Consider the following 25,864-nt stretch of genomic DNA (forward strand, 5'->3'; position numbering starts at 1 on the left):
CTAGATTGCCTATTTTTTCAATATCCATTGACATCGGGATAGGAACCTTAAGACTTAACTCTAGGCTTTTTACGTCTTAACTGCATTCTCAGTCTTTATTAACGCTACTTCTACACCCTAGTCTAGTCAGAGCTTCTCTCATTCCCGCTCATTGCACTGCCAAGCCGACAAAGACTGAATATTCCTGCAGACGCTACTTCTACACCGTAGTCTAGTCAGAGCTTCTCTCATTCCCGCTGTCCTGGCGTTTCTTCTTCTTCCAATTACATTTTTTACCTTTATTCATTTGGTACCTGCTATATTGCCTATTTTTTCAATATCCTTTGGCATCGGGATAGGAACCTTAAGACTTAAGTCTAGGCTTTTTAAGTCTTAACTGCATTCTCAGTCTTTATTAACGCTACTTCTACACCCTAGTCTAGTCAGAGCTTCTCTCATTCCCGCTGTCCTGGCGTTTCTTCTTCTTCCAATTACATTTTTTACCTTTATTCAGTTGGTACCTTCTAGATTGCCTATTTTTTCAATATCCTTTGGCATCGGGATAGGAACCTTAAGACTTAAGTCTAGGCTTTTTACGTCTTAACTGCATTCTCAGTCTTTATTAACGCTACTTCTACACCCTAGTCTAGTCAGAGCTTCTCTCATTCCCGCTCATTGCACTGCCAAGCCGACAAAGACTGAATATTCCTGCAGACGCTACTTCTACACCATAGTCTAGTCAGAGCTTCTCTCATTTCCGCTGTCCTGGCGTTTCTTCTTCTTCCAATTACATTTTTTACCTTTATTCAGTTGGTACCTGCTATATTGCCTATTTTTTCAATATCCTTTGGCATCGGGATAGGAACCTTAAGACTTAAGTCTAGGCTTTTTACGTCTTAACTGCATTCTCAGTCTTTATTAACGCTACTTCTACACCCTAGTCTAGTCAGAGCTTCTCTCATTCCCGCTGTCCTGGCGTTTCTTCTTCTTCCAATTACATTTTTTACCTTTATTCAGTTGGTACCTTCTAGATTGCCTATTTTTTCAATATCCTTTGGCATCGGGATAGGAACCTTAAGACTTAAGTCTAGGCTTTTTACGTCTTAACTGCATTCTCAGTCTTTATTAACGCTACTTCTACACCCTAGTCTAGTCAGAGCTTCTCTCATTCCCGCTGTCCTGGCGTTTCTTCTTCTTCCAATTACATTTTTTACCTTTATTCAGTTGGTACCTGCTAGATTGCCTATTTTTTCAATATCCTTTGACATCGGGATAGGAACCTTAAGACTTAAGTCTAGGCTTTTTACGTCTTAACTGCATTCTCAGTCTTTATTAACGCTACTTCTACACCCTAGTCTAGTCAGAGCTTCTCTCATTCCCGCTGTCCTGGCGTTTCTTCTTCTTCCAATTACATTTTTTACCTTTATTCAGTTGGTACCTGCTAGATTGCCTATTTTTTCAATATCCTTTGACATCGGGATAGGAACCTTAAGACTTAAGTCTAGGCTTTTTACGTCTTAACTGCATTCTCAGTCTTTATTAACGCTACTTCTACACCCTAGTCTAGTCAGAGCTTCTCTCATTCCTGCTCATTGCATTGCCAAGCCGACAAAGACTGAATATTCCTGCAGACGCTACTTCTACACCGTAGTCTAGTCAGAGCTTCTCTCATTCCCGCTGTCCTGGCGTTTCTTCTTCTTCCAATTACATTTTTTACCTTTATTCAGTTGGTACCTGCTATATTGCCTATTTTTTCAATATCCTTTGGCATCGGGATAGGAACCTTAAGACTTAAGTCTAGGCTTTTTACGTCTTAACTGCATTCTCAGTCTTTATTAACGCTACTTCTACACCCTAGTCTAGTCAGAGCTTCTCTCATTCCCGCTGTCCTGGCGTTTCTTCTTCTTCCAATTACATTTTTTACCTTTATTCAGTTGGTACCTTCTAGATTGCCTATTTTTTCAATATCCTTTGGCATCGGGATAGGAACCTTAAGACTTAAGTCTAGGCTTTTTACGTCTTAACTGCATTCTCAGTCTTTATTAACGCTACTTCTACACCCTAGTCTAGTCAGAGCTTCTCTCATTCCCGCTCATTGCACTGCCAAGCCGACAAAGACTGAATATTCCTGCAGACGCTACTTCTACACCGTAGTCTAGTCAGAGCTTCTCTCATTCCCGCTGTCCTGGCGTTTCTTCTTCTTCCAATTACATTTTTTACCTTTATTCAGTTGGTACCTGCTATATTGCCTATTTTTTCAATATCCTTTGGCATCGGGATAGGAACATTAAGACTTAAGTCTAGGCTTTTTACGTCTTAACTGCATTCTCAGTCTTTATTAACGCTACTTCTACACCCTAGTCTAGTCAGAGCTTCTCTCATTCCCGCTGTCCTGGCGTTTCTTCTTCTTCCAATTACATTTTTACCTTTATTCAGTTGGTACCTTCTAGATTGCCTATTTTTTCAATATCCTTTGGCATCGGGATAGGAACCTTAAGACTTAAGTCTAGGCTTTTTACGTCTTAGCTGCATTCTCAGTCTTTATTAACGCTACTTCTACACCCTAGTCTAGTCAGAGCTTCTCTCATTCCCGCTGTCCTGGCGTTTCTTCTTCTTCCAATTACATTTTTTACCTTTATTCAGTTGGTACCTTCTAGATTGCCTATTTTTTCAATATCCTTTGACATCGGGATAGGAACCTTAAGACTCAAGTCTAGGCTTTTTACGTCTTAACTGCATTCTCAGTCTTTATTAACGCTACTTCTACACCCTAGTCTAGTCAGAGCTTCTCTCATTCCCGCTCATTGCACTGCCAAGCCGACAAAGACTGAATATTCCTGCAGACGCTACTTCTACACCGTAGTCTAGTCAGAGCTTCTCTCATTCCCGCTGTCCTGGCGTTTCTTCTTCTTCCAATTACATTTTTTACCTTTATTCAGTTGGTACCTGCTAGATTGCCTATTTTTTCAATATCCTTTGGCATCGGGATAGGAACCTTAAGACTTAAGTCTAGGCTTTTTACGTCTTAACTGCATTCTCAGTCTTTATTAACGCTACTTCTACACCCTAGTCTAGTCAGAGCTTCTCTCATTCCCGCTGTCCTGGCGTTTCTTCTTCTTCCAATTACATTTTTTACCTTTATTCAGTTGGTACCTGCTAGATTGCCTATTTTTTCAATATCCTTTGACATCGGGATAGGAACCTTAAGACTTAAGTCTAGGCTTTTTACGTCTTAACTGCATTCTCAGTCTTTATTAACGCTACTTCTACACCCTAGTTTAGTCAGAGCTTCTCTCATTCCCGCTGTCCTGGCGTTTCTTCTTCTTCCAATTACATTTTTTACCTTTATTCAGTTGGTACCTGCTAGATTGCCTATTTTTTCAATATCCTTTGACATCGGGATAGGAACCTTAAGACTTAAGTCTAGGCTTTTTACGTCTTAACTGCATTCTCAGTCTTTATTAACGCTACTTCTACACCCTAGTCTAGTCAGAGCTTCTCTCATTCCCGCTGTCCTGGCGTTTCTTCTTCTTCCAATTACATTTTTTACCTTTATTCAGTTGGTACCTGCTAGATTGCCTATTTTTTCAGTATCCTTTGACATCGGGATAGGAACCTTAAGATTTAAGTCTAGGCTTTTTACGTCTTAACTGCATTCTCAGTCTTTATTAACGCTACTTCTACACCCTAGTCTAGTCAGAGCTTCTCTCATTACCGCTGTCCTGGCGTTTCTTCTTCTTCCAATTACATTTTTTACCTTTATTCAGTTGATACCTGTTAGATTGCCTATTTTTTCAATATCCTTTGACATCGGGATAGGAACCTTAAGACTTAAGTCTAGGCTTTTTACGTCTTAACTGCATTCTCAATCTTTATTAACGCTAGTTCTACACCCTAGTCTAGTCAGAGCTTCTCTCATTCCCACTGTCCTGGCGTTTCTTCTTCTTCCAATTACATTTTTTACCTTTATTCAGTTGGTACCTGCTAGATTGCCTATTTTTTCAATATCCTTTGACATCGGGATAGGAACCTTAAGACTTAAGTCTAGGCTTTTTACGTCTTAACTGCATTCTCAGTCTTTATTAACGCTACTTCTACACCCTAGTCTAGTCAGAGCTTCTCTCATTCCCGCTGCCCTGGCGTTTCTTCTTCTTCCAATTACATTGTTTACCTTTATTCAGTTGGTACCTGCTAGATTGCCTATTTTTTCAATATTCTTTGACATCGGGATAGGAACCTTAAGACTTAAGTCTAGGCTTTTTACGTCTTAACTTCATTCTCAGTCTTTATTAACGCTACTTCTACACCCTAGTCTAGTCAGAGCTTCTCTCATTCCCACTGTCCTGGCGTTTCTTCTTCTTCCAATTACATTTTTTACCTTTATTCAGTTGGTACCTTCTAGATTGCCTATTTTTTCAATATCCTTTGGCATCGGGATAGGAACCTTAAGACTTAAGTCTAGGCTTTTTACGTCTTAACTGCATTCTCAGTCTTTATTAACGCTACTTCTACACCCTAGTCTAGTCAGAGCTTCTCTCATTCCCGCTGTCCTGGCGTTTCTTCTTCTTCCAATTACATTTTTTACCTTTATTCAGTTGGTACCTGCTAGATTGCCTATTTTTTCAATATCCTTTGACATCGGGATAGGAACCTCAAGACTTAAGTCTAGGTTTTTTACGTCTTAACTGCATTCTCAGTCTTTATTAACGCTACTTCTACACCCTAGTCTAGTCAGAGCTTCTCTCATTCCCGCTGTCCTGGCGTTTCTTCTTCTTCCAATTACATTTTTTACCTTTATTCCGTTGGTACCTGCTAGATTGCCTATTTTTTCAATATCCTTTGACATCGGGATAGGAACCTTAAGACTTAAGTCTAGGCTTTTTACGTCTTAACTGCATTCTCAGTCTTTATTAATACTCTACCCTAACATTAGGAGGCTACTATGCTTCATAAAACTATAATAATAAAATTAGGTGAAGTTTCTTGTATTTAGGTGATCATGCTACTTACTCAGCTTAATCTTTGAATCCTATGCATGATTATGTTTTTTACGAACACAAAACCACTGTTTTAGTACCTTTTACGTTTATGAAGATATTTTCTAAGAAATTATGTGCAATAAGCAGTGTAAATGTATGTGTCTCCATACCCAAATTAAAAAAAACTTCACTTATAACTGTCAGTGGTTATTCTCAGGCCCATTTTGTTAATAAATGGAACAATATTGTCGCGTAAGGATATTCCAGTAATTAAAACTACTATTCTCTGAGACCAGTGCAAGCAAAACTTATTTTTAGGTTGGTACAGCTAAAGTTTGACAATCTCTTAATTCCAGTACGTGGCAATACTGGCATTTATTTTATTGTCATTTAACAATTTATTTTACGTAGATAGTCTATTTCTGATTAAATAAGAGATAAAGTCTAAAAAAACAATATTTACCAGTATTTTCACTTCAATTGTTTCATTTTCTCTGCTAAAATACTTCCTTTACAGCCATACTAATTAACAGAATATAAAAGAATATAGATGGTACTGGCTTTCTTCGAAGCCAGTGCCCGGCAATACTGGCATTTGTCTTACGTCCTTTAACAATTTAATTTACGTAGGTAGTTATTTTTGATTAAAAAACAGATGAAGTTTAATAGAACAATATTTACCAGAGTTTTCACTTCACTTGTTTCGTTTCCTGTGCTAAAATTAGAATACAGAATACAGCCATTACAATTAGCAGATTAAAGAAAGACTATAGATGGCAGATAATATTGGCATTGAAGAATATAAAGTGAGGTCTTAGATTCTACTGATTCATATAAACCGAAAAAGACAATAAAAGGAAAAAACAAGAATGAAGTCTATAATTTATTATTATCGTATGTCCTTGGTTAGAATAGTGATAAAGTAAATATTGCGAAACGAGTTAAACTTTGCATCCTGTTGCGCTATCTGTTCTAAGTACTAAAAGATGCACGTAGTATGCTCAGGCTCACACTTCTCTTTTTTTTTGGTGGATTTTACTTTTCTTATTAATTGTGTGAAAGAATGACTTTTAAAATTTGATACACAAATTTGTCATGGAATCTAAAAGACGGCGATCTTATTTCATTCTTTGTTGGATGAAGAATAAATTGATGTATAGAAATACAAACTCATCTGTTCGGAGTTTTTAAAATTGATGACTTGACAATTTTTTTTTATGTGCATAAAACTAGGGCGAAGAAACTCTTAAGTTACTAAAAACCCCATTAGATTTTGAATTGTGCTGTCATAACAGCTGACTGACGGGGTAAGAGTGAAGTTTTATTAAGGATACCATTTTCATTTCATACTCCCAAAAAACTACATAATAATTTTTTGTTACAAGTGTACACAATGCCTTTTAAAGATATGAAAAAAAAAGTTGAAAAAATTATTAAGTTCCAACAACATGGGAGGAAGGACGTTCTAGAGTTGACAAAGAAATACGATGAATCAACCAATGAAAAACAGTGAAAAACGATGGATGAATATATTGTTTACGGCTATAGTTCAGCCCCACTAGGGGAGGGGTGCAATTTTCATGGTAGTGACCATTATATTTGCAAAGAATCTTGATTGAGGACTTGAATGGTGCTAAATTTATTTTGTTATTATAGTTTTTCCTTCATAAAAGCCCATAGAAAAGGACTTTTTCGATTTATTTTGTGCTAATCTTTCAGAGATCAGACTATGAGGGGCTGCCATTATTTTCCCACAAAAACAGGGAAATTTTAAATGGAACAACTTATAAATAATTCTTAAAATAAAAATCCTTATACCGTACATATGAGTTGCCAGATCTAATTCAATAAGAATATAGAACTAGCGATTAATTTGTAATTAAAAATATTAGATTCTGAAATAAATGGGTTTTATATTCGCCTGGAATAGAAACAGTTTGCTCTTATCCATCTCAATTTTACATTATCAGCAGCATTGTCTAGGAAGCATTTATTCTCACTAAAAAAGATAGCATTTAATTCAAATTCATTTTATTTTGTCTTAATATTCTTCTCAATTACAAAAATAACAGCAGAGGTCAAAAATAATTTAAAATACCTACAAAATTAAATAATTCGCACATAGTTTATTAGCAATTATTTTCCAAGTCATCATTATAATGATTTACGAAGTACGGACCAAATGACTTCAGGTACCGCTCGAATGAGTGGATCAGCGGTTGTTCCTGCCTTGCATCGTTTTTTGTTCTCTCTCTGAGCCTGGTGGAATGTTGAGTTTGGCGTGTCTCAAAACCCGGAAGAAGATCACGGTGTGTTTCCGAGTCAAGGATTTTCCGACCGAAGTCCACAACCAATTTACACCTTCTCTCTTTATGGGTCTCCAACTTTTAGAACTTTGAGGCTCGTCTCGTAGTCAAGATAACCACTTCCCACAATTATTTTGCATGCCCTTTTCTGCAATCTTTTCTATTTTGTCTCTTTGATTGATGGTCAGTGTGCTGTGCCACACTGGGCAATCATATTATGTGAGCAATCTAATGTAAGATTTGTAGCATACAACCATGATCTGAGTTGTCGTGCCAAAACGGCGATGGTAGACGATATTGTATTAGTAATACAATATTTTACATTTGTAACACAAGCCATGACTGTCACTTTGATTGTGACAAAATATTGGCAATTCCACATAGTCTGAATTCTCATAGATTAGCACAAAATAAATAGAGAAAATTCTTGTCTATGGGCTCTTATGAAGGAAACATTGTAATAACAAAAGAATAGTAGCACAATACAAGTCCCCAATCAAGACTCTTTGCGAACATAACGGTCACTACCATGAAAGTTGCGTCCCTCCCCTAGTGGGGTCAGATTATAGCCCTAAGCAATATATTTATCCATTTTTTTTTCACTGATTGATTCATCATGTCTCTTTGTCAAATGGGCATTTTATTCTTAATCCAATTTATAGTAACACTCCATTGTAAAGCAATAAAAACTGCGAAATGAATATTGTATTTAAAAATGTGGATGAAAATAGAAGGAAGCATGATAATCTGATTAATAGAATCTTCTGAATATCATAAAATAAAAATCTCATTATCGTAGTGTTTTCACGCAGTTCTGTATATGACCTTGGGCATAACATTGACCGGGGAATTGAAAGGTGCCCATCTTTGGTTACTATTACGTCTCCTTCAGAATAGTCCATTGACAAAAAAGTTACCACAAATAGAACAAAAATTCTTACTATTCATGCACTTGTTATTGTACAAGATTTGCGAATTGACGCATTTGCAAGCTCCATTTTTACATCTGCCACTGCTAAATTTACAATCTTTGTCACTTTCACACTCAATGACTAATTTACCTCCTCGTCCGTCTCTCCCAGCTTCTAGAGGACCATGATCGACCCCAGTTGAAACATCCAATAGCTAAAATTATAATAAATAAAAGGAAGGGGCGTACATTTGGAATGGAGAAGGGAGTCACTCACCCCATGTTTCGAAAAAAACCTTTCTTCGAGTATTTCCATTGAAAAAAATACCTTTTTGGCATTTTTACCGACAAAATCGAAAAAAAAACTGTCCTTTGCCCTCTTAGATTTAGAAAAAATATTCCCTTCTATGTTTCTGTGAATTGATACCATTATAAAAGAAGTAAACTTTTGGACGGATTAGCATCGAAAAAAAAAAGGTACGCAGATGTGTTGAACTAAACTGTTTCGCTTTTGTACGATGAGTTGTTGCATGTGATAGTAACAATAGCATGACTATGCGTACATAAGTACCTTTATAATTGACTATCATTCGAACGCACTAGGTGCTATATTTAGCACGTAATTTTGAGGAACCTTACGATTGCGAAATAGGCATGAAAGAATTAAATTCAAAGATTCTTAGTGTCTATGGTATTATCTTATTAGCAATCCTATTATGTGGTGAAATATGATTTTGTGTAAATCATAGACAGCGTAATAGCGCTGCTAAAACAAAAAATAATGTTGGCGCAATATATTATTTATATGTTTTGTTTTTTATCAGGGAACTTCGTATAGAAGGAAATGTCATAGAAGCATCGAAAGGGACCCATTCAAAAGGAAACTAAAATTTCTAGGACCCTTTCTAATAGTCCAACGGATTGAAGGGCAACCATTTCCCACCGCCTATCATTTCTCCAGGCACATCCAATCAACATTTTGAGATGCTCATTTTGTTCAGCATATTCGGAAGCTCCAGTAGTTATGTCTTTGGTGATGACAACCCCCACAGCCCTCAAGGCAAGGGCTATAAGTTATACTAGTTGCCCATTAATAGCAAATATGGTTTTTATGGAGTCAGTGGTCGTATAAACCCTGGAGTGGGTTTATTCATTTGGCTAGTGCCCTTTTTAAGACTCAAAAGTGATCGGACAGCAACTAGTCCCCCTCAGTTCTCTTTTTCCAATATGCGTCCGACAGAAATTTTGAGATATCAATTTGGTTCAAATTAGCCTGAAGATTATACATCAAGACCTTTGGGGTTGAAACAAACCCCCGGAACCTGGGGGCAAGGGTTGTGAGTTAGGTCCAGGGGGTATATAAGGTTGTTTATAGAAGGGGGTGGGGGTCTTATAAACTTTAGAGGAGGCTCATTTGATTGGACATTGAAAGTTTTGCTTTTTTTAAAAAGTGATGGAGCGCAACTACCCCCCCCCTCCCCGCCCCGCGATGCCCTGTTTCCCTAAACGTAACTGATTGAAATACTGAAATAGTCATTTTGTTCAAAATACTTCAAGGAACATATAACAATACCTCAATAGTTGACGCAACCCATCCCCCAGAGCCTTTGAGCAAGGGTTGTTAGTTATGCCTTTGGGAAATATAGTGTTTCATTTGGGCTTAATTTTTTTTTAATTAGGCTTTTATTTGGTTTTATTTGTGGCTCATTTGATTGGAAATTAGAAGTTATAGTAGCCTTTTTAAGATTTATTAGGGGTTTGAGGGCGACTGACCCCCTACCCACTCACGCTCGTCATTTCCCAAAACAAACATCCAATCGAAATTTTTGGATATCTATTTTCTTCAGTGTTGTTGATAAGTCCAATAATAATGCCTTGGGACTCAACCCCCTCCCCCCTACAGCACTCAGCGCTCATGTAAGGTAGGCAATTGGTTCATTGTTGACAAGTAGTATAGGCTATTGAAAAAGGTATACATGTTATACCTTTACTTTCCCAAAATACAAAGGGCACTTAGGTGAGCCTTTCGCGAAATGTTGAGGGGAGCCTTGAACTAAATAAAACCACGTTATGCGTATATGGGTTGTCAAAATGACATAGCCCAGGAATGGCCGAGTATATTGATTTGCAACTTTTGGGAAATGATAAATTCGATGATCAATTGATCAAAAGGGGTATAAATGAACGCTACTGCAACCACTACTACTACTACTGGTGCTACCAGTGCTTCTACTGCTACCACAACTACTACTGCTACTACTACCACTACTATCTATAAAATTCTTTCTTCTCTAGTGAATACTGTCAAGGCTGAGGACATTGAAATAAACATTTGAGGAAACGGTAAGGGGAAGATGAGCTAAATCAAAATAAAGTATGTCCATACATATTGTTGATACGGACGTATTAGCAATATTTTTGGGACGGCTTACTGTATCAAGAGAAAACTTCTGGGGCATCATGAGTGGGATGTTCAACATGTACATGCTACTACTATTGTTACTACTACTACTACTACTACTACTACTACTACTACTACTACTACTACTACTACTAGTAATACACTATCACTGCTACTGCCGTCCCTGCTATTACCACTACTACTATTATAGTAGTACAATTAAGGCTACGCCCATAAAGATGAAAATTTGACAGGATATTGAGGGGGAATTTGAACTAAATCAAAAAATACTATATCCATGCAGATTATCAAAAAAATGTACCTCTAGAATATATTTGGGCATTAAGTTGGAAATTCCGCAGAATAATTAAGGGGAAGACCAATTGACATAAAGGTTATATGTACATGCCACTACTAAAACTACTCCCGCTGCTACTTTTACTAATACTTCTACACCTACTACTGCTTCTAAACTACTTCAACTACTACTTCAATTGTATCAATTTGTAAGACTTAGAGTATTAAGATAAAAACGGTGTAAAAAGGGAGTTAATAGAGCTTATGAGCAATATTTCGGAGCGGCATAGCGTTTCCAAATGAAACTTCCAGGGTATCATGAGGAAGCTGTTCAACTGATTAAAAGGCAAAATGTACCACAACTACCGTGTTACAAGCACTATCCATGCTAAGTCTATTGAAGTAAAATTTAAGAGGATACTGAGGGTAAACTTGAATTAAATCAAAACACACCATGTGCATTCAGATTGTCAGGTTTTGATTTGGAGTCGGTTTTACCTTGTAAATTTCTGCAACTCTCAGCAATGTTTATTTCAAACAAGAGCTAAGAGCTCATATGGCACTTGCGACGAGGCGAGAAGAGCTAAGAGCCAAGATATCATATGGTATGAGCTCTAACAAAATTCTATGAATCAATAGATTGATTTAAAACGGAAAATAAGAGGCTTAATGCCGGTCAAGATTTACAATAAGAGCTCTGAGTCACAAAGTCCTTCTAGATATCAAAATTCATTAAGATCCGATCACCCACTCGTAAGTTATAAATACCTAAAATTTTTCTAATTTTTCCTCTCCCTTTTGCCCCCCAGATGGTCGAATCTGGGAAAACGACTTTATCAAGTTAAATTGTGCAGCTCCCTGACACGCCTACATATTTTCATCGCCCTAGCACGTCCAGAAGCACCAAACTCGCCAAATCACTGAACCCCTCCCCCCAACTCCCCCAAAGAGAGCGAATCCAGTATGATTCTGTCAATCACGTATCAAGGACATTTGTTTATTCTATCCACCAAGCTTCATCCCGATTCCTACACTCCAAGTGTTTTTCCAAGATTTCCCCCTCCAAATCCCCACAATGTCAAAAGATCTGGTCGGGATTTGAAATAAGAGCTCTGAGACATGAATTCCTTCTAAAAATCAAATTTCATTACGATCCGATCATCTATTCGTAAGATATAAATACTCCAATTTTCATGTTTTCCAAGAATTCCGGTTCCCCCCTCCAACTCCCCCGAATGTCACAGGATCTGGTCGGAATTTGAAATTAGAACTTCAAAGCACAAGATCCTTTTAAATATCAAATTTCATTAAGATCTGGTCACCCTTTCGTAAGTTACAAATACCTCAATTTTCAAAATTACCCCCCCCCCAATTCCACCAGAGAGAGCAGATCCGGTCCAGTTATGTCAGTCACGTATTTTAGACAGGTTTCTATTCTTCCCATCCAGTTTCATCCTGATCTTACCGCTTTAAGTATTTTCTAAGATTTCCGGTCCCCCCAACTGCCCCTCCCAATTACGCTTGATCCGGATGAGATTTAAAATAAGATATCGGGGTTACGAGGTCCTTCTAAATATGAAGTTTCATGAAGATCCGATCACTCCTTCGTAAGTTAAAAATACGTCATTTTTCTTATTTTTCAGAATTACCACCACCCCCGCAATTGAGCAGATCCGTTCCAATTATGTAAATCACGTATGCAAGACTTCTGCTTATTTTTCCAACCAAGTTTCATCCCAATCCCTCCAATCTAAGCGTTTCCCATCATTTTAGGTCTCCCCACCCCAAACTTCCCCCAATGTCACCAGATCCGGTCAGGACTTAAAATAAGAGCTTTGAGACACGATATCCTTCTAAAAATCAAATTTCATGGATATCCAATCACCCGTTCGTAAGTTCAAAATACCTCATTTTTTCTAATTTTTCAGAATTAACCCCCCCCCCCCGATCCCTCCACTATAAGTGTTTTCCAAGTTTTAGGTTTCCCCCTCCCAACTCCCCGCCCCCATCACCAGATCCGGTCGGGATTTAAAATAAGAGCTCTAAGACACGATATCCTTCTAAACATCAAATTTCATTGAGATCCGATCACCCGTTCGTAAGTTGAAAATACCTCATTTTTCTAATTTTTAAGAATTACTCCCCCACCCCCAACTACCCCAAAGAGAGCAAATCAGTTCCGATTATGTCAATCATGTATCTGGGACTTGCGCTTATTTTTCCCATCAAGTTTCATCCCGATCCCTCTACTCTAAGTGTTTTCCAAGATTTTAGGTTTCCCCCCCCCCGAAATCCCCCAAATGTCATCAGACCCAGTCGGGATTTAAAATAAGAGCTCTGAGACACAATATCATTCCAAACATCAAATTTCATTAAGATCCAATCACCCGCTGATAAGTTAAAAATACTTCATTTTTTCTATTTTTTGCGAATTAACCGGGCCCCCACTCCCCCCCCCCAGATGGTCAAATCGGGAAAACGACTACTTCTAATTTAATCTGGTCCGGTCCCTGATACGCTTGCCAAATTTCATCGTCCTAGCTTACCTGGAAGTGCCTAAAGTAGCAAAACCGGGACCGACAGACCGACAGAATTGGCGACTGCTATATGTCACTTGGTTAATACCAAGTTCCATAAAAATACTACGTCCATATATACCTTGAGATCTTTTTCAAATTTAAAGAGAATTCTTTTTCCCCTTTTTCTCTACAAAAAAGACCATTTTTCCCTTCTTCTCATAGCATTCATATGAATGCAAAGTATATGAATTATAATTCAGAAAAAAAAAGTTGTATCACATAAAATCCTAAACATTAAACCTAGATTTAAACTCAAATACATAGTTTATTTCATTATTTGGTTAAATTAAGCAGCATAATTCTTACTTTTCTTGAAAATAATTAGTGACCTGGAACCGTAGACCAATATCCCGATAATCATGACCTGTTTTATTCATTGAAAATTACACGAAAAAAAGAGAAAAATGCTAGTCAAATCTAGCATTTTATCCAACGTTTTTGTGCAAACACCAAGAAAAAAGACAGGGTAATCTTAGTAATAACTTCAATTTTGAAGGACAGGGACTCTCATTGATAAAAATTTGTTTGTGTAAGCCATCAATCAGCCTACTGAGTGAAACTTGTCTGAAGTTAAATCTGTACAGAAAGTAACTTTACAAATCCTGTGTTAAAAAGACTACAATTCTTAGAGATACTCACTTATCTTGAACAAGTCAGCGTTAAGAAAATGAAAAAAAGTAAAAATGAGTGAAATAAGTGTTAATCTAGAAAAAAAAACTTAGTTTGTAAACTGGCGTAGAATTTGACTGTAATATACAAATACAGCCATGTTTAGTTTGGAAAATGTTGCATCTGACCTGTCTTATAGGCAGCGCAATAACAAACAAAAGACATTTTAAATGTTTTCTCTTTGTCAGCTTTAATAAGTTCAATATTATTAGTACTTTTAGAAATAAACATCAACTCCATACACATACTATCTTTAGATTTAGTTTAACATAACCCGTAACATTTCCCGAGGTTTCACCTTAATACCATTAGCCTTTCCATACACACCTCGAATCAAATATTCCCCCTTTTCTAGCGACGAATATTGCATGTAAAAAAGGACAAATTGCGTAAGTTTCAATCCTTTCACTGGGGGCTGTGGGGGGTATTGCATCCCAGGAGTCATGGCTCATGGCTACTAGACCCTGTGACTGTTTCGAACAAAATAATTTTTTCAAATATTTGATCAGTGATGACGGAAGGGAGCATCTTAAAAGGGCGAGGGGGCTGGTTGCCTTCCAATAGCTATTCAACAACGGCCTCAACATCCCATGAAATTTTCAACTAAAGAACCTCAGCCGTTCCTTAAATATTCCTGATGCACTGTTTTGACAGCCAGCATGCACACATTGTGCCTTATTGTGTTCGGCATCCCTCTCAAAAGTTGGAAGGGGAATATGTCGTCCCCATAGCTATTTGAAATCCAGGCTATCTTTAACAAGATTTCTATTTCAAAACTTTTGGAAGGAGGGCAACTAAAATGGGTATGGGAAGAGATCTGGCAGTCCTTGAACCACTTTTCAACATATCCCTCAACATATCCTGAAAGTTCCAACTTAATACCCTAAGCCGGTTTTAAAATATTGCAAATCCTCCTTCAAAATTTTCATTGGATGCGTTTGAGAATAAAACTACCTGGTGAGGGGGATAGTTACCATCCAATCACTTTTGATTCTTAAAAGGGGAATTAGAACCTATGATTTTCAATTTAATAAGCCTTCTCCAAAGTTCTTTCGACCACCCCTTCCATATGAAGTGCCTCTAATAAAAAAAGATTTTACTATATTGAAACCTTATAGTTCATTACCATATGCAGCGCTAGTGCGTTACCTCTGATGCCAGATAAATAAAAGACAAGTTTATAGCATTGCCTATAGAAAAGGCCATAAGGCTGACTGTTTATTTTTTTTTTCTCTCTCAGGGGCACTTCATTTCGAAGGGATGGCCCTATAAATTCCGGAAGGGGCTTATTCGATTCGGAAGTTCTAGTGCCCTTTTGGAGAGTCAAAAGTGATCAGGGTAACTACCTTCCCGCCAAGCCCTCTTTTCACAAAATGCATCCGATCCAAATTTTGAGATAACTATTTTCAAAATAGTTCAAAGATCAGATAGCAAAAACAACGGGTTGACATACCCCTACCCCACATGAATGCAAGTGTCGTAAGTAATGTCCTTTGGGCATATAAGGCTTTATGGGAGAAATAGTCGAATAAAATTTGTAAGAGGTTCATTTGATTAGAAATTGAAAGTTCTGTTTCCCAATTTAAGACTAAAAAATAATTCGACACCCCTCTTATTTTTCCCAAATACATTCGATCAAAGTTTTGAGATGTCAGTTTTGTCTAAAATAACCCAAAGATCATATAACAATGCCTCCAGGTTGACAAAACGTCCAAAAGCCCAGGGGGGGGGGTAAGAATTGTAATTTGTTATAGAATTATATGCAGATTTATATGATGTTTTTATAGAAGGGGTAGTCGCATGAACTTTCACACGCACGGGGGACTCAAATTCACACACACTCACTCACGCACTTAAACACACTCCCTCAATCACACTTACGGTCGCGATCACACGAACGCCCAGGCAGAAGGGATGGTCATGTAAACTTTGGAGGTGGCTTATTCGATCAAAAAGCGGAAGTTCTAGAGGTATTTCAAGAATTAAAAGTGATCGGAGGGCAATTAAACCCATCACATGCCTTCTTTACTCCAAATGTATCCAATCAAAATTTTGATATAGCCTATACAGTTTTGATATTGGCTCATTTGATTAGAAATTGAAAGTTCTGCTTCCCATTTTAAGCCTAAAAAGTAATAGACACCCCTTATTTTTCCCAAATACATCCTATCAAAGTTTTTGTCCATTTTGTCTAAAATAGTCCAAAAATCATATAACAATGCCTCTAGGGTTGACAAAATGTCCAAGAGCCCGGGGTAAGAATTGTAAGTTGTTATAGAATTATATACAGATTTATACGAGGTTTTAGTAGGGGTGGCCGCATGAACTTTCAAACTCACGGGGGACTCAAATTCACACACTCACTCCCTTAAAAACACTCCCTCAATCACACTCACGGTCGTGATAACACTAACACCCAGGTAGAAGGGATGGTCATGTAAACTTCGGAGGTGGCTAATTTGATTAAAAAGCGAAAGTTCTGGAAGTGTTTTAAGAATTAAAAGGGATCAGAGGGCAATTAAACACATACCACAATCCCTTTACCCCAAATGCATCCAATCAAAATTTTGTTCAAAATAGCCCAAAAAATCAGAAAACAAAAAGTTCAGGGTCAAAATTTTAAAATTTAATGAACATTTATCCATGGGACATACAGCAATGTGATAACAATGGCAAATTGTAATTAATTAAAGCTTTCAGGACTTGATGAGAGGGATGTTCAACTGACACAAAAGGCCACAGGTTAGTACTACTGCTGCTAGTAATACCACCGCTATTCAATACTATTACTAGTATGAGCTGAATTAAAACATACCCTCTGTATGCAGGTTGTCAAAAGGATGTAACAGCAATATTTTAGGAATAGACTGGTGAGTGAAGTTGAAACTAACAAGGATTGCTTTGAGGGACGTTGAACTAACCAACAGAAAATATTTGCATCCTAATGCTACTGCTTCTGCTCATACTACTGTTACTATTATTCTACTTCTACCACTAAAGCTTAGGCTACTAAAATTATTTCTACAGTTACTACTACTACTATTGCTATTAAAACTAAGGATATTAAGGCGAAAAATTTGGGATATATAGAAACTGTATGGAACTAAATCGAAACACACTATCCCCGCACAGGTTTTCAAGTGGACGCATCAGAAATGCTTCAGGAAAGTTTAATGGTATGTATTAAGCCGAAACTCTCAGCGTTTATTGAAGAAACCAAATGTAATGCAGTATACCCACTATTGCTGCTACGCAAGCTAGCAAATAAGCGTTCAAACGGGGATAAATCCATTTATTTAGAAAGCGATAACAGGTACAGAAGTTTAAACATTTCGATCACATATGCAGCGATCGTCAGCAGTAGAAGCAATAAAGTATTAAAATTAAAACTACCATAGTTATACAAAAAAATTAATTAGCTTTCGGGTCATTCAAAAAATAATGAACTTCCGGGTTATTCACTACATTTTTTCGGAGAGAGTTCAATGACAAAGTTCATTCAAAGTCTTGATGTAAATTTTATTCTGTAATCTTGCCTAAATGTAAAATGAATTTCCAGCGAAGGTGGTAAAGTGTTCTGTGCTTTTTAAATTGCAAAGGAAATGTTAATTTTATAGTTGTATACCTGGTTGGTCTCATTCCCCCATGTATACGACCTATTTTAAACGTAACACCTTAAATTAGATATCATTATCTCAGGCCACACTGCCTTTCCATGACGAACGAATAAGCGTTCAAATGGGGATAAATCCATTTATTTAGACAGCGAAAACAGTTACAAAAGTCTAAACGTTTCTAAATATTCAAATAAATATTAATATTATTTAATATGTACATTAATTTTATTGTGGTACTGAATAAAAAATACGTTTGAAATATTTTGACCTTTCTTACTTTCATAAATAAAAAATTATCTAAACCTTAAGGAAGAAATATCAGCATATTTCAATTTTTAGTTTCAATGTTGTAATAAGTCCAAAAGAAAATCTTCGTAATACCGTTCGTTTTCAGCAAAGCGGCAGTGACGCAGTAGCCATAGATTTTTACAGTTAGGAATGGGGGCAGTAGCCAATCTCCTGTTTGCAGTGAAAACTAAATTTATCTTGAACATTCTTGGAAAGAGATAACGAAATTAAAATAAATACTCGATATATAATTATATCAATTGCTGAAAGCTCAGCGGTTAAAGACTTTGTAGTTTTCATTGTAGTTTTTATTTTCGATGTTGAAATAACAAGTATGAATGAAAATATTTATAATATAACTCGTTTTCAGTAAAGTGCTAATGACGTAGTAGGCTTAAGATACTCATAAACAGGGAACAGGGTAGTAGCCAAACTTTTGTTAGTAGTGATTTTTGCTCGTTTTCAGCTTGATTTACATATTCAATTTAAGTTTCCACTCATTTCAAGATTTATTTTTCATTTATATTAGCATCTGTTCTATGATTATTTATTTAATTACTGTTCCTTTGGATTTCATGTGTTCTTTAGTAGCAAGAGATTTTCCCTCGTTTTAAGATTTATTTATCCATTTATATTAGTCACTGTTGAACTTTTGTTTGCTTTGATTATTCATTTTAATTCTGGTTAGTTTGGGTAAAAAGTATTCATTAATAGTAAGAGATTTTTGCTCGTTTTAAGCTCGATTTACATATTCAATTTAAGTTTCCACTCATTTCAAGATTTATTTTGCATTTATATTAGCACCTGTTGTATGATTATTTATTTAATTACTGTTCCTTTGGATTTCATGTGTTCTTTAGTAGCAAGAGATTTCCCCTCGTTTTAAGATTTATTTATCCATTTATATTAGTCACTGTTGAACTTTTGTTTGCTTTGATTATTCATTTTAATTCTGGTTAGTTTGGGTAAAAAGTATTCATTAATAGTAAGAGATTTTTGCTCGTTTTAAGCTCGATTTACATATTCAATTTAAGTTTCCACTCATTTCAAGATTTATTTTGCATTTATATTAGCACCTGTTGTATGATTATTTATTTAATACTGTTTCTTTGGATTTCATGTGTTCTTTAGTAGCAAGAGATTTTCCCTCGTTTTAAGATTTATTTATCCATTTATGTTAGTCACTGTTGAACTTTTGTTTGCTTTGATTATTCATTTTAATTCTGGTTTAGTTTGGGTAAAAAGTATTCATTAATAGTAAGAGATTTTTGCTCGTTTTAAGCTCGATTTACATATTCAATTTAAGTTTCCACTCATTTCAAGATTTATTTTTCATTTATATTAGCACCTGTTGTATGATTATTTATTTAATTACTGTTCCTTTGGATTTCATGTGTTCTTTAGTAGCAAGAGATTTTCCCTCGTTTTAAGATTTATTTATCCATTTATGTTAGTCACTGTTGAACTTTTGTTTGCTTTGATTATTCATTTTAATTCTGGTTAGTTTAAAAGATATGAAATAAATCATAAAATATGAAATAAATCATAAAATAGGATTTAAAGAGTTTCACAAAATGTCTACATCATTTGAGATAAAAATAATTTCAAAATACAGATTTCTTTTTACAAACATTGATACAAACAAATAGTTCAAAAGTATTTTAATTCTGGTTTAGTTTGGGTAAAAAGTATTCATTAATAGTAAGAGATTTTTGCTCGTTTTAAGCTCGATTTACATATTCAATTTAAGTTTCCACTCATTTCAAGATTTATTTTTCATTTATATTAGCACCTGTTGTATGATTATTTATTTAATTACTGTTTCTTTGGATTTCATGTGTTCTTTAGTAGCAAGAGATTTTCCCTCGATTTAAGATTTATTTATCCATTTATGTTAGTCACTGTTGAACTTTTGTTTGCTTTGATTATTCATTTTAATTCTGGTTTAGTTTGGGTAAAAAGTATTCATTAATAGTAAGAGATTTTTGCTCGTTTTAAGCTCGATTTACATATTCAATTTAAGTTTCCACTCATTTCAAGATTTATTTTTCATTTATATTAGCACCTGTTGTATGATTATTTATTTAATTACTGTTCCTTTGGGTTTCATGTGTTCTTTAGTAGCAAGAGATTTTCCCTCGTTTTAAGATTTATTTATCCATTTATGTTAGTCACTGTTGAACTTTTGTTTGCTTTGATTATTCGTTTTAATTCTGGTTTAGTTTGGGTAAAAAGTATTCATTAATAGTAAGAGATTTTTGCTCGTTTTAAGCTCGATTTACATATTCAATTTAAGTTTCCACTCATTTCAAGATTTATTTTTCATTTATATTAGCACCTGTTGTATGATTATTTATTTAATTACTGTTCCTTTGGATTTCATGTGTTCTTTAGTAGCAAGAGATTTTCCCTCGTTTTAAGATTTATTTATCCATTTATGTTAGTCACTGTTGAACTTTTGTTTGCTTTGATTATTCATTTTAATTCTGGTTTAGTTTGGGTAAAAAGTATTCATTAATAGTAAGAGATTTTTGCTCGTTTTAAGCTCGATTTACATATTCAATTTAAGTTTCCACTCATTTCAAGATTTATTTTTCATTTATATTAGCACCTGTTGTATGATTATTTATTTAATTACTGTTCCTTTGGATTTCATGTGTTCTTTAGTAGCAAGAGATTTTCCCTCGTTTTAAGATTTATTTATCCATTTATGTTAGTCACTGTTGAACTTTTGTTTGCTTTGATTATTCATTTTAATTCTGGTTTAGTCTGGGTAAAAAGTATTCATTAATAGTAAGAGATTTTTGCTCGTTTTAAGCTCGATTTACATATTCAATTTAAGTTTCCACTCATTTCAAGATTTATTTTTCATTTATATTAGCACCTGTTGTATGATTATTTATTTAATTACTGTTCCTTTGGATTTCATGTGTTCTTTAGTAGCAAGAGATTTTCCCTCGTTTTAAGATTTATTTATCCATTTATGTTAGTCACTGTTGAACTTTTGTTTGCTTTGATTATTCATTTTAATTCTGGTTAGTTTGGGTAAAAAGTATTCATTAATAGTAAGAGATTTTTGCTCGTTTTAAGCTCGATTTACATATTCAATTTAAGTTTCCACTCATTTCAAGATTTATTTTTCATTTATATTAGCACCTGTTGTATGATTATTTATTTAATTACTGTTCCTTTGGATTTCATGTGTTCTTTAGTAGCAAGAGATTTTCCCTCGTTTTAAGATTTATTTATCGATTTATGTTAGTCACTGTTGAACTTTTGTTTGCTTTGATTATTCATTTTAATTCTGGTTTAGTTTGGGTAAAAAGTATTCATTAATAGTAAGAGATTTTTGCTCGTTTTAAGCTCGATTTGTATATTCAATGCAGGTATTACTCGTTTTAAGATTAATTTGTTCGTTTATATTAGTCTCTGTTGTATGATTGTTCGCTATGATTGTCTATTTTATTTCTTTCGTGTGGATTTCATGTATTATTTAATAGTAAGAGATGTTTGCTCATTTTAAGATCGATTTGCAAATTCAATTCATCTTTTACTTATTTTAAGATTTATCCATTCATTTATATTAGTCACTGTCGTTTTGGGTTTCATTTATTCTCTAATAGTAAGAGATTCTTGCTCGATTTGCATATTCAATTCATGTTTTACTCGCTTTAAGATTTACTTATTCATTTATATTAGTTTCTGTTGTATATTTGTTTGCTATGATTATTTATTTAATTTCTGGTCGGTTTGGGTTCCATTTATTCTTTAATAGTAATTTCTGTTCGTTTTTAGTTTGAACTATTATAGGTTTATATTTGTGCAGATCATAAACTTAATATGGCCTCTATTTTTCTTTGAAAAACTTCTTTTTTGATTTTTTTTTAATTAATACATTAAAGTAATTTTATAGGTTAATGTAGGAGGAAATAAGGTTAATAGCTGGTTTCACATTGAATGAGGAGTTTAAGCAAGGTTGTGTTCTAAGCCCATTTATATGGATCCCTTTGATAGGAATCGTTCTAAGGAGCACAACAAAGGCTATGAAAGAGCATGAAAGCAATTGAGAAAGTAAAACACTCTAAGAATTTGATTATAATGATGATCTTAGCAAGTTAAATGAAAATATTAGCAAAATATGATTTTTGGGGGGTTTTGTGAATTTAGTGCGAGAAAATAGGGTAGAAAATTAATTTTAAGATGACTAATTCGCTTAGACTGGGAATAAGTAAAGGTGAAGAGGTGATTTTGGGTAAAGAGAAGACCAATCTAGTGGATACCTTCACTTAGCTTGGTAATATTATACATAAAGATAGTGGAAACAGTAAAGATGTTAAAAGTAGAACAGTCAGAGCCCAGGATGAGATTCCACGATTGAGAAGACGTGTGGAAGAATAGTAAGATAAGTCTTCCGACAATAATTTGAATATTGGAAGCTACAGTGATGACAGGGGCCAAGCATGGTTCTGAAAAGTAGGCGCTCCAAAAGATTGAAGCGGATTTCTAATATGTTTTCCAGAGGAATTATATACGGATCCTTTTAGATACCCGTCTGACCGACCGTATTTCAAACAGCAGACTGTGCGAAAAATTTGGTTCTATTGCGCTTTCTAAGGCTATAATGGGAGGTTTTATATGGCTAGGACATTTTCCGTAGATGAAGGATGGCAGATTGTCAAAGATCGTCAAACCATCTAGGACCAAAAACAAAGCAGGTCTTCCCTGAATGGGATGGTCGGAAGTGGTCTTAAAGAAGTAATTAAGGGAAATCGAAGTTCCTGGGCTTGTGCAAAGAGGGAGACTTTGAATGTCTTGGGGGGGAGCCGGAGTGTGCGTATATGTCTTGGCCTTTGGTGGCTTGATGCTGCGTTGAGTTTTTAGTAGTAGTAATAGTAGGAGTATGCCAAGAGAACAAGACAAATTAATTTCGTATAATTTTGTGTTAAGCATTGTGCTTTAATTTCATTGGTTTACGCGTGTAACATACTTTTGTAATCTACTTTTATGCAAGAAAAAAAAATTAAGTAAGACGAAGATTCCTACAAAAAATCGAACTTACAATTCGTCCCTCTGTTTTGTCATTTAAATCCCTTATGGTCACACTGTCCCTATTTCTGGTACGTCTTTCCAAATATTAAACAACTTTTAAATAATACATTAAACAAAAAAATAGTAAACATTCTTGTATAATACAATATAATACAGCAATAACGATATAATAAAAGAATATAAATGTAAAACAAAATTTAAATGGAATTAAATATATGAAATAAGAGAAAAAAACTATATTAATAAAATATCGTATTAAACAATATTTGGCTTATTAAGCGTCGATAAAAATTTCATTAAGACAGTAAAACTACTTACCCAAAATATCAAGCATAAAGTCTGACTCAAAGCAAGTACCATTCCTAAAAAAAATAAATAAGGCTATCAAAGGATTCAAAAAGATCACAGCAGGCACGTATACAGAATGGGTTGGGAAAGTTGAAAGAAGTTTAGAGTCTCTCCCCTCCCCCCAAAAAAAATCTTGAAGGTCCTACGACTATTCCTGTAATTCTTTATGTTTGCGTTGTAACTTGCGCGTTTTTTTTTACTTTTTTTGGTGTTGTTCTCTTCTTTACAAAAAATCCTAAAAAAAACCTTAAAGTAAAAATCATTAGAAAAAAATCTGGTTGGATCAAGGGCAGGTGCAGAAAATTTTCCAGGTGGGGCAAACGCCAAAATATCAGTGGTGGTTGGATGACAGGGAATATATTTCAGGAATTTTTTTCGTAGAAATTAGTTTATTATAAATACTTTTAGGAAAACATCTAAAATACAAAGAGTAATTAAATTGTATGCAAAATGAAAGAAACTACACTAAATTTTGAACGAAAAGGATTCCTGGTAAAGGGATCAATTTAATTATTATGCATTTAATATTAAAAGAAAATCGAATTCAAACCAAAATTACAGAGAGATTTATTGCTTCCGTAGATTATAACAGATGTAGACTATCTAATTTTCTACACCTTAGAATAGTTTAAAAAAGGAGTAGAGATGCCCAAAAATCATCCTGTCTGCATAAATACCACGTTTTGATTTTATAGGCCATGTAAAATGTACCTGTTTCATAACAGGTCAATTTTCCCCCTCGAACTTAAATCCCTTATATATTCAGACATTAAAAAAATAAAATATCGAAGAAAAACAAAATTTAAACTTACTATCCAGCCGTCAAATTAACCATCTTTCTTTTTATTGTCCTTTTCAACTAAAAAAAAATGAATAGGTTAAAAAAAATTTCGTCACAAGTGAATATTATCGAATAGTTCGTGAAACTGGAAGTAAAAAGTGACTTGGGCCAATATTCGCCAAAACTAAAAATTTCCTCTTGACAATTGCTATACCGGCAGTATTGGCTTTTTATGTTGATTCTAAATATATAAAATTCTTTTAGTTTATTATTACCCACCCAAAACCAAAAATCTGAGAAAATTTACATGATTTTCGAAAAAAGGGGAAACACCCCCAAAAAAGCAAATGAACTTATTGAAATTCTCTTTATTACATTCGTCATGTCAGAGAACCCTACCATAGAGGTTTCATAATGGTGTCTACCATTGAGAAGGGGGGCAACCCCCCTCACATACGTAATAATATCTGCTAGTTTTATGTTTTAAGGTTGCTCCTTATTTTCAGTTGGAAAAACTTGTTTGTGCTTTTGCTTAATGAAGCTTAAAGACCAACATTTTTCTAAAGGCAATGAAAAAATTATATCAATTAAAATAAAAGTATTTAAAAATTAAATATAATGATGAATTACAAAAGATACACAAAACAATAGCCTACTTGCAAAAAAGATATTAACTCCCGGCATTCAGTTCTGTTGAGTAATGCCGAAGCGGTGGACGGATATTCTTTTAGCAATATCGACAGTTTTGAACTTGGTTATCAAACACCAAAATATTCAATGCCTCTAGACTCAATAGCTTATAAAAAGTAAGGTATTATCAAAGTAGTTTGTTCAAAGTAAAACATTAAAGATAAAATTAAGAAAACCAAATAAAAACTTTAATTTCAATTATTTAATCTAATTTGAATACCGAAATCCGGTATATTGTACACCTTTATGCTTCATAACTGTAAACAATTAAATCTTTTTCCAAGTGACAACTTGATAAATATAATCACTCCAGGAAAAAAATAAATGATAATACAAACCCAAAAAATATATCCGTTCAGGAGGAAAATACAAAAATTCCCAGCATTCTGTTCAGGAGATATATTTTTGATTATGATGGCTTAATATTGCTTGAAGCCACTAGATTCAGAAATATTTCTCCTGGACGGAAGGCTGGGAATTTTGTATTTTCTCCCTGATCGGACTCATTTTTTTTGCTTTTTAGTATCTTTTTTTTTCCAGGAGTGATAATGATATCAGGAGATATATTTCTGATTATAGTGGCTTATATATCAGCTCATGGATACTCCTGCAATACAAGCAAAAATTGACGGCATATTTTACCCAAATTCCCCCTTATTAAGTTGTTTTCCTAGTGTTTTTTATAATTATATGAACTTTCTTGTGTACTTATAACTGCACTAATTATTACCAAACAAATACATATTTAGAATCATCATAAAAAGCTGATTCTTTGATTGAATGTTATGACTAGTTAGGCTCCACTTTTATTATTGACAAGGATCGTAATTCACTTACCATTCATTACTATGAAGAATTTGTTGTTTCTTTATGTTGCTCCAACCAAATCACACAAATAATATATTTGTGGAAAACTGGAAAGGGGTCACTCAGTCACAAAACACGACTTTTATTTTCCTTATTAAGCATCA

The 25,864-nt window shown here is 34.7% G+C and overlaps 1 protein-coding gene across 1 annotated transcript in view; it reads right to left on the reverse strand.

Moving 5' to 3' along the window:
* LOC136041428 (low-density lipoprotein receptor-related protein 8-like) overlaps window positions 1-25,752 on the reverse strand; it is a 45,170-nt gene extending 19,418 nt beyond the window's left edge. Inside the window, exons 1-3 of the mRNA XM_065726099.1 lie at window positions 25,731-25,752; window positions 23,393-23,436; window positions 8,206-8,389 (exon numbers count right to left, since the gene is read on the reverse strand). Of these exons, the coding sequence (XP_065582171.1) occupies window positions 8,206-8,389; window positions 23,393-23,436; window positions 25,731-25,737 (235 nt within the window). The 5' untranslated portion in view covers window positions 25,738-25,752. The remainder of the gene's footprint in view (window positions 1-8,205; window positions 8,390-23,392; window positions 23,437-25,730) is intronic.
* Between the last annotated feature and the right edge of the window lie 112 nt (window positions 25,753-25,864).

The sequence above is a fragment of the Artemia franciscana genome, unplaced genomic scaffold (genome assembly GCF_032884065.1).
Source record: "Artemia franciscana unplaced genomic scaffold, ASM3288406v1 PGA_scaffold_218, whole genome shotgun sequence".
NCBI lineage: Eukaryota > Metazoa > Arthropoda > Branchiopoda > Anostraca > Artemiidae > Artemia > Artemia franciscana.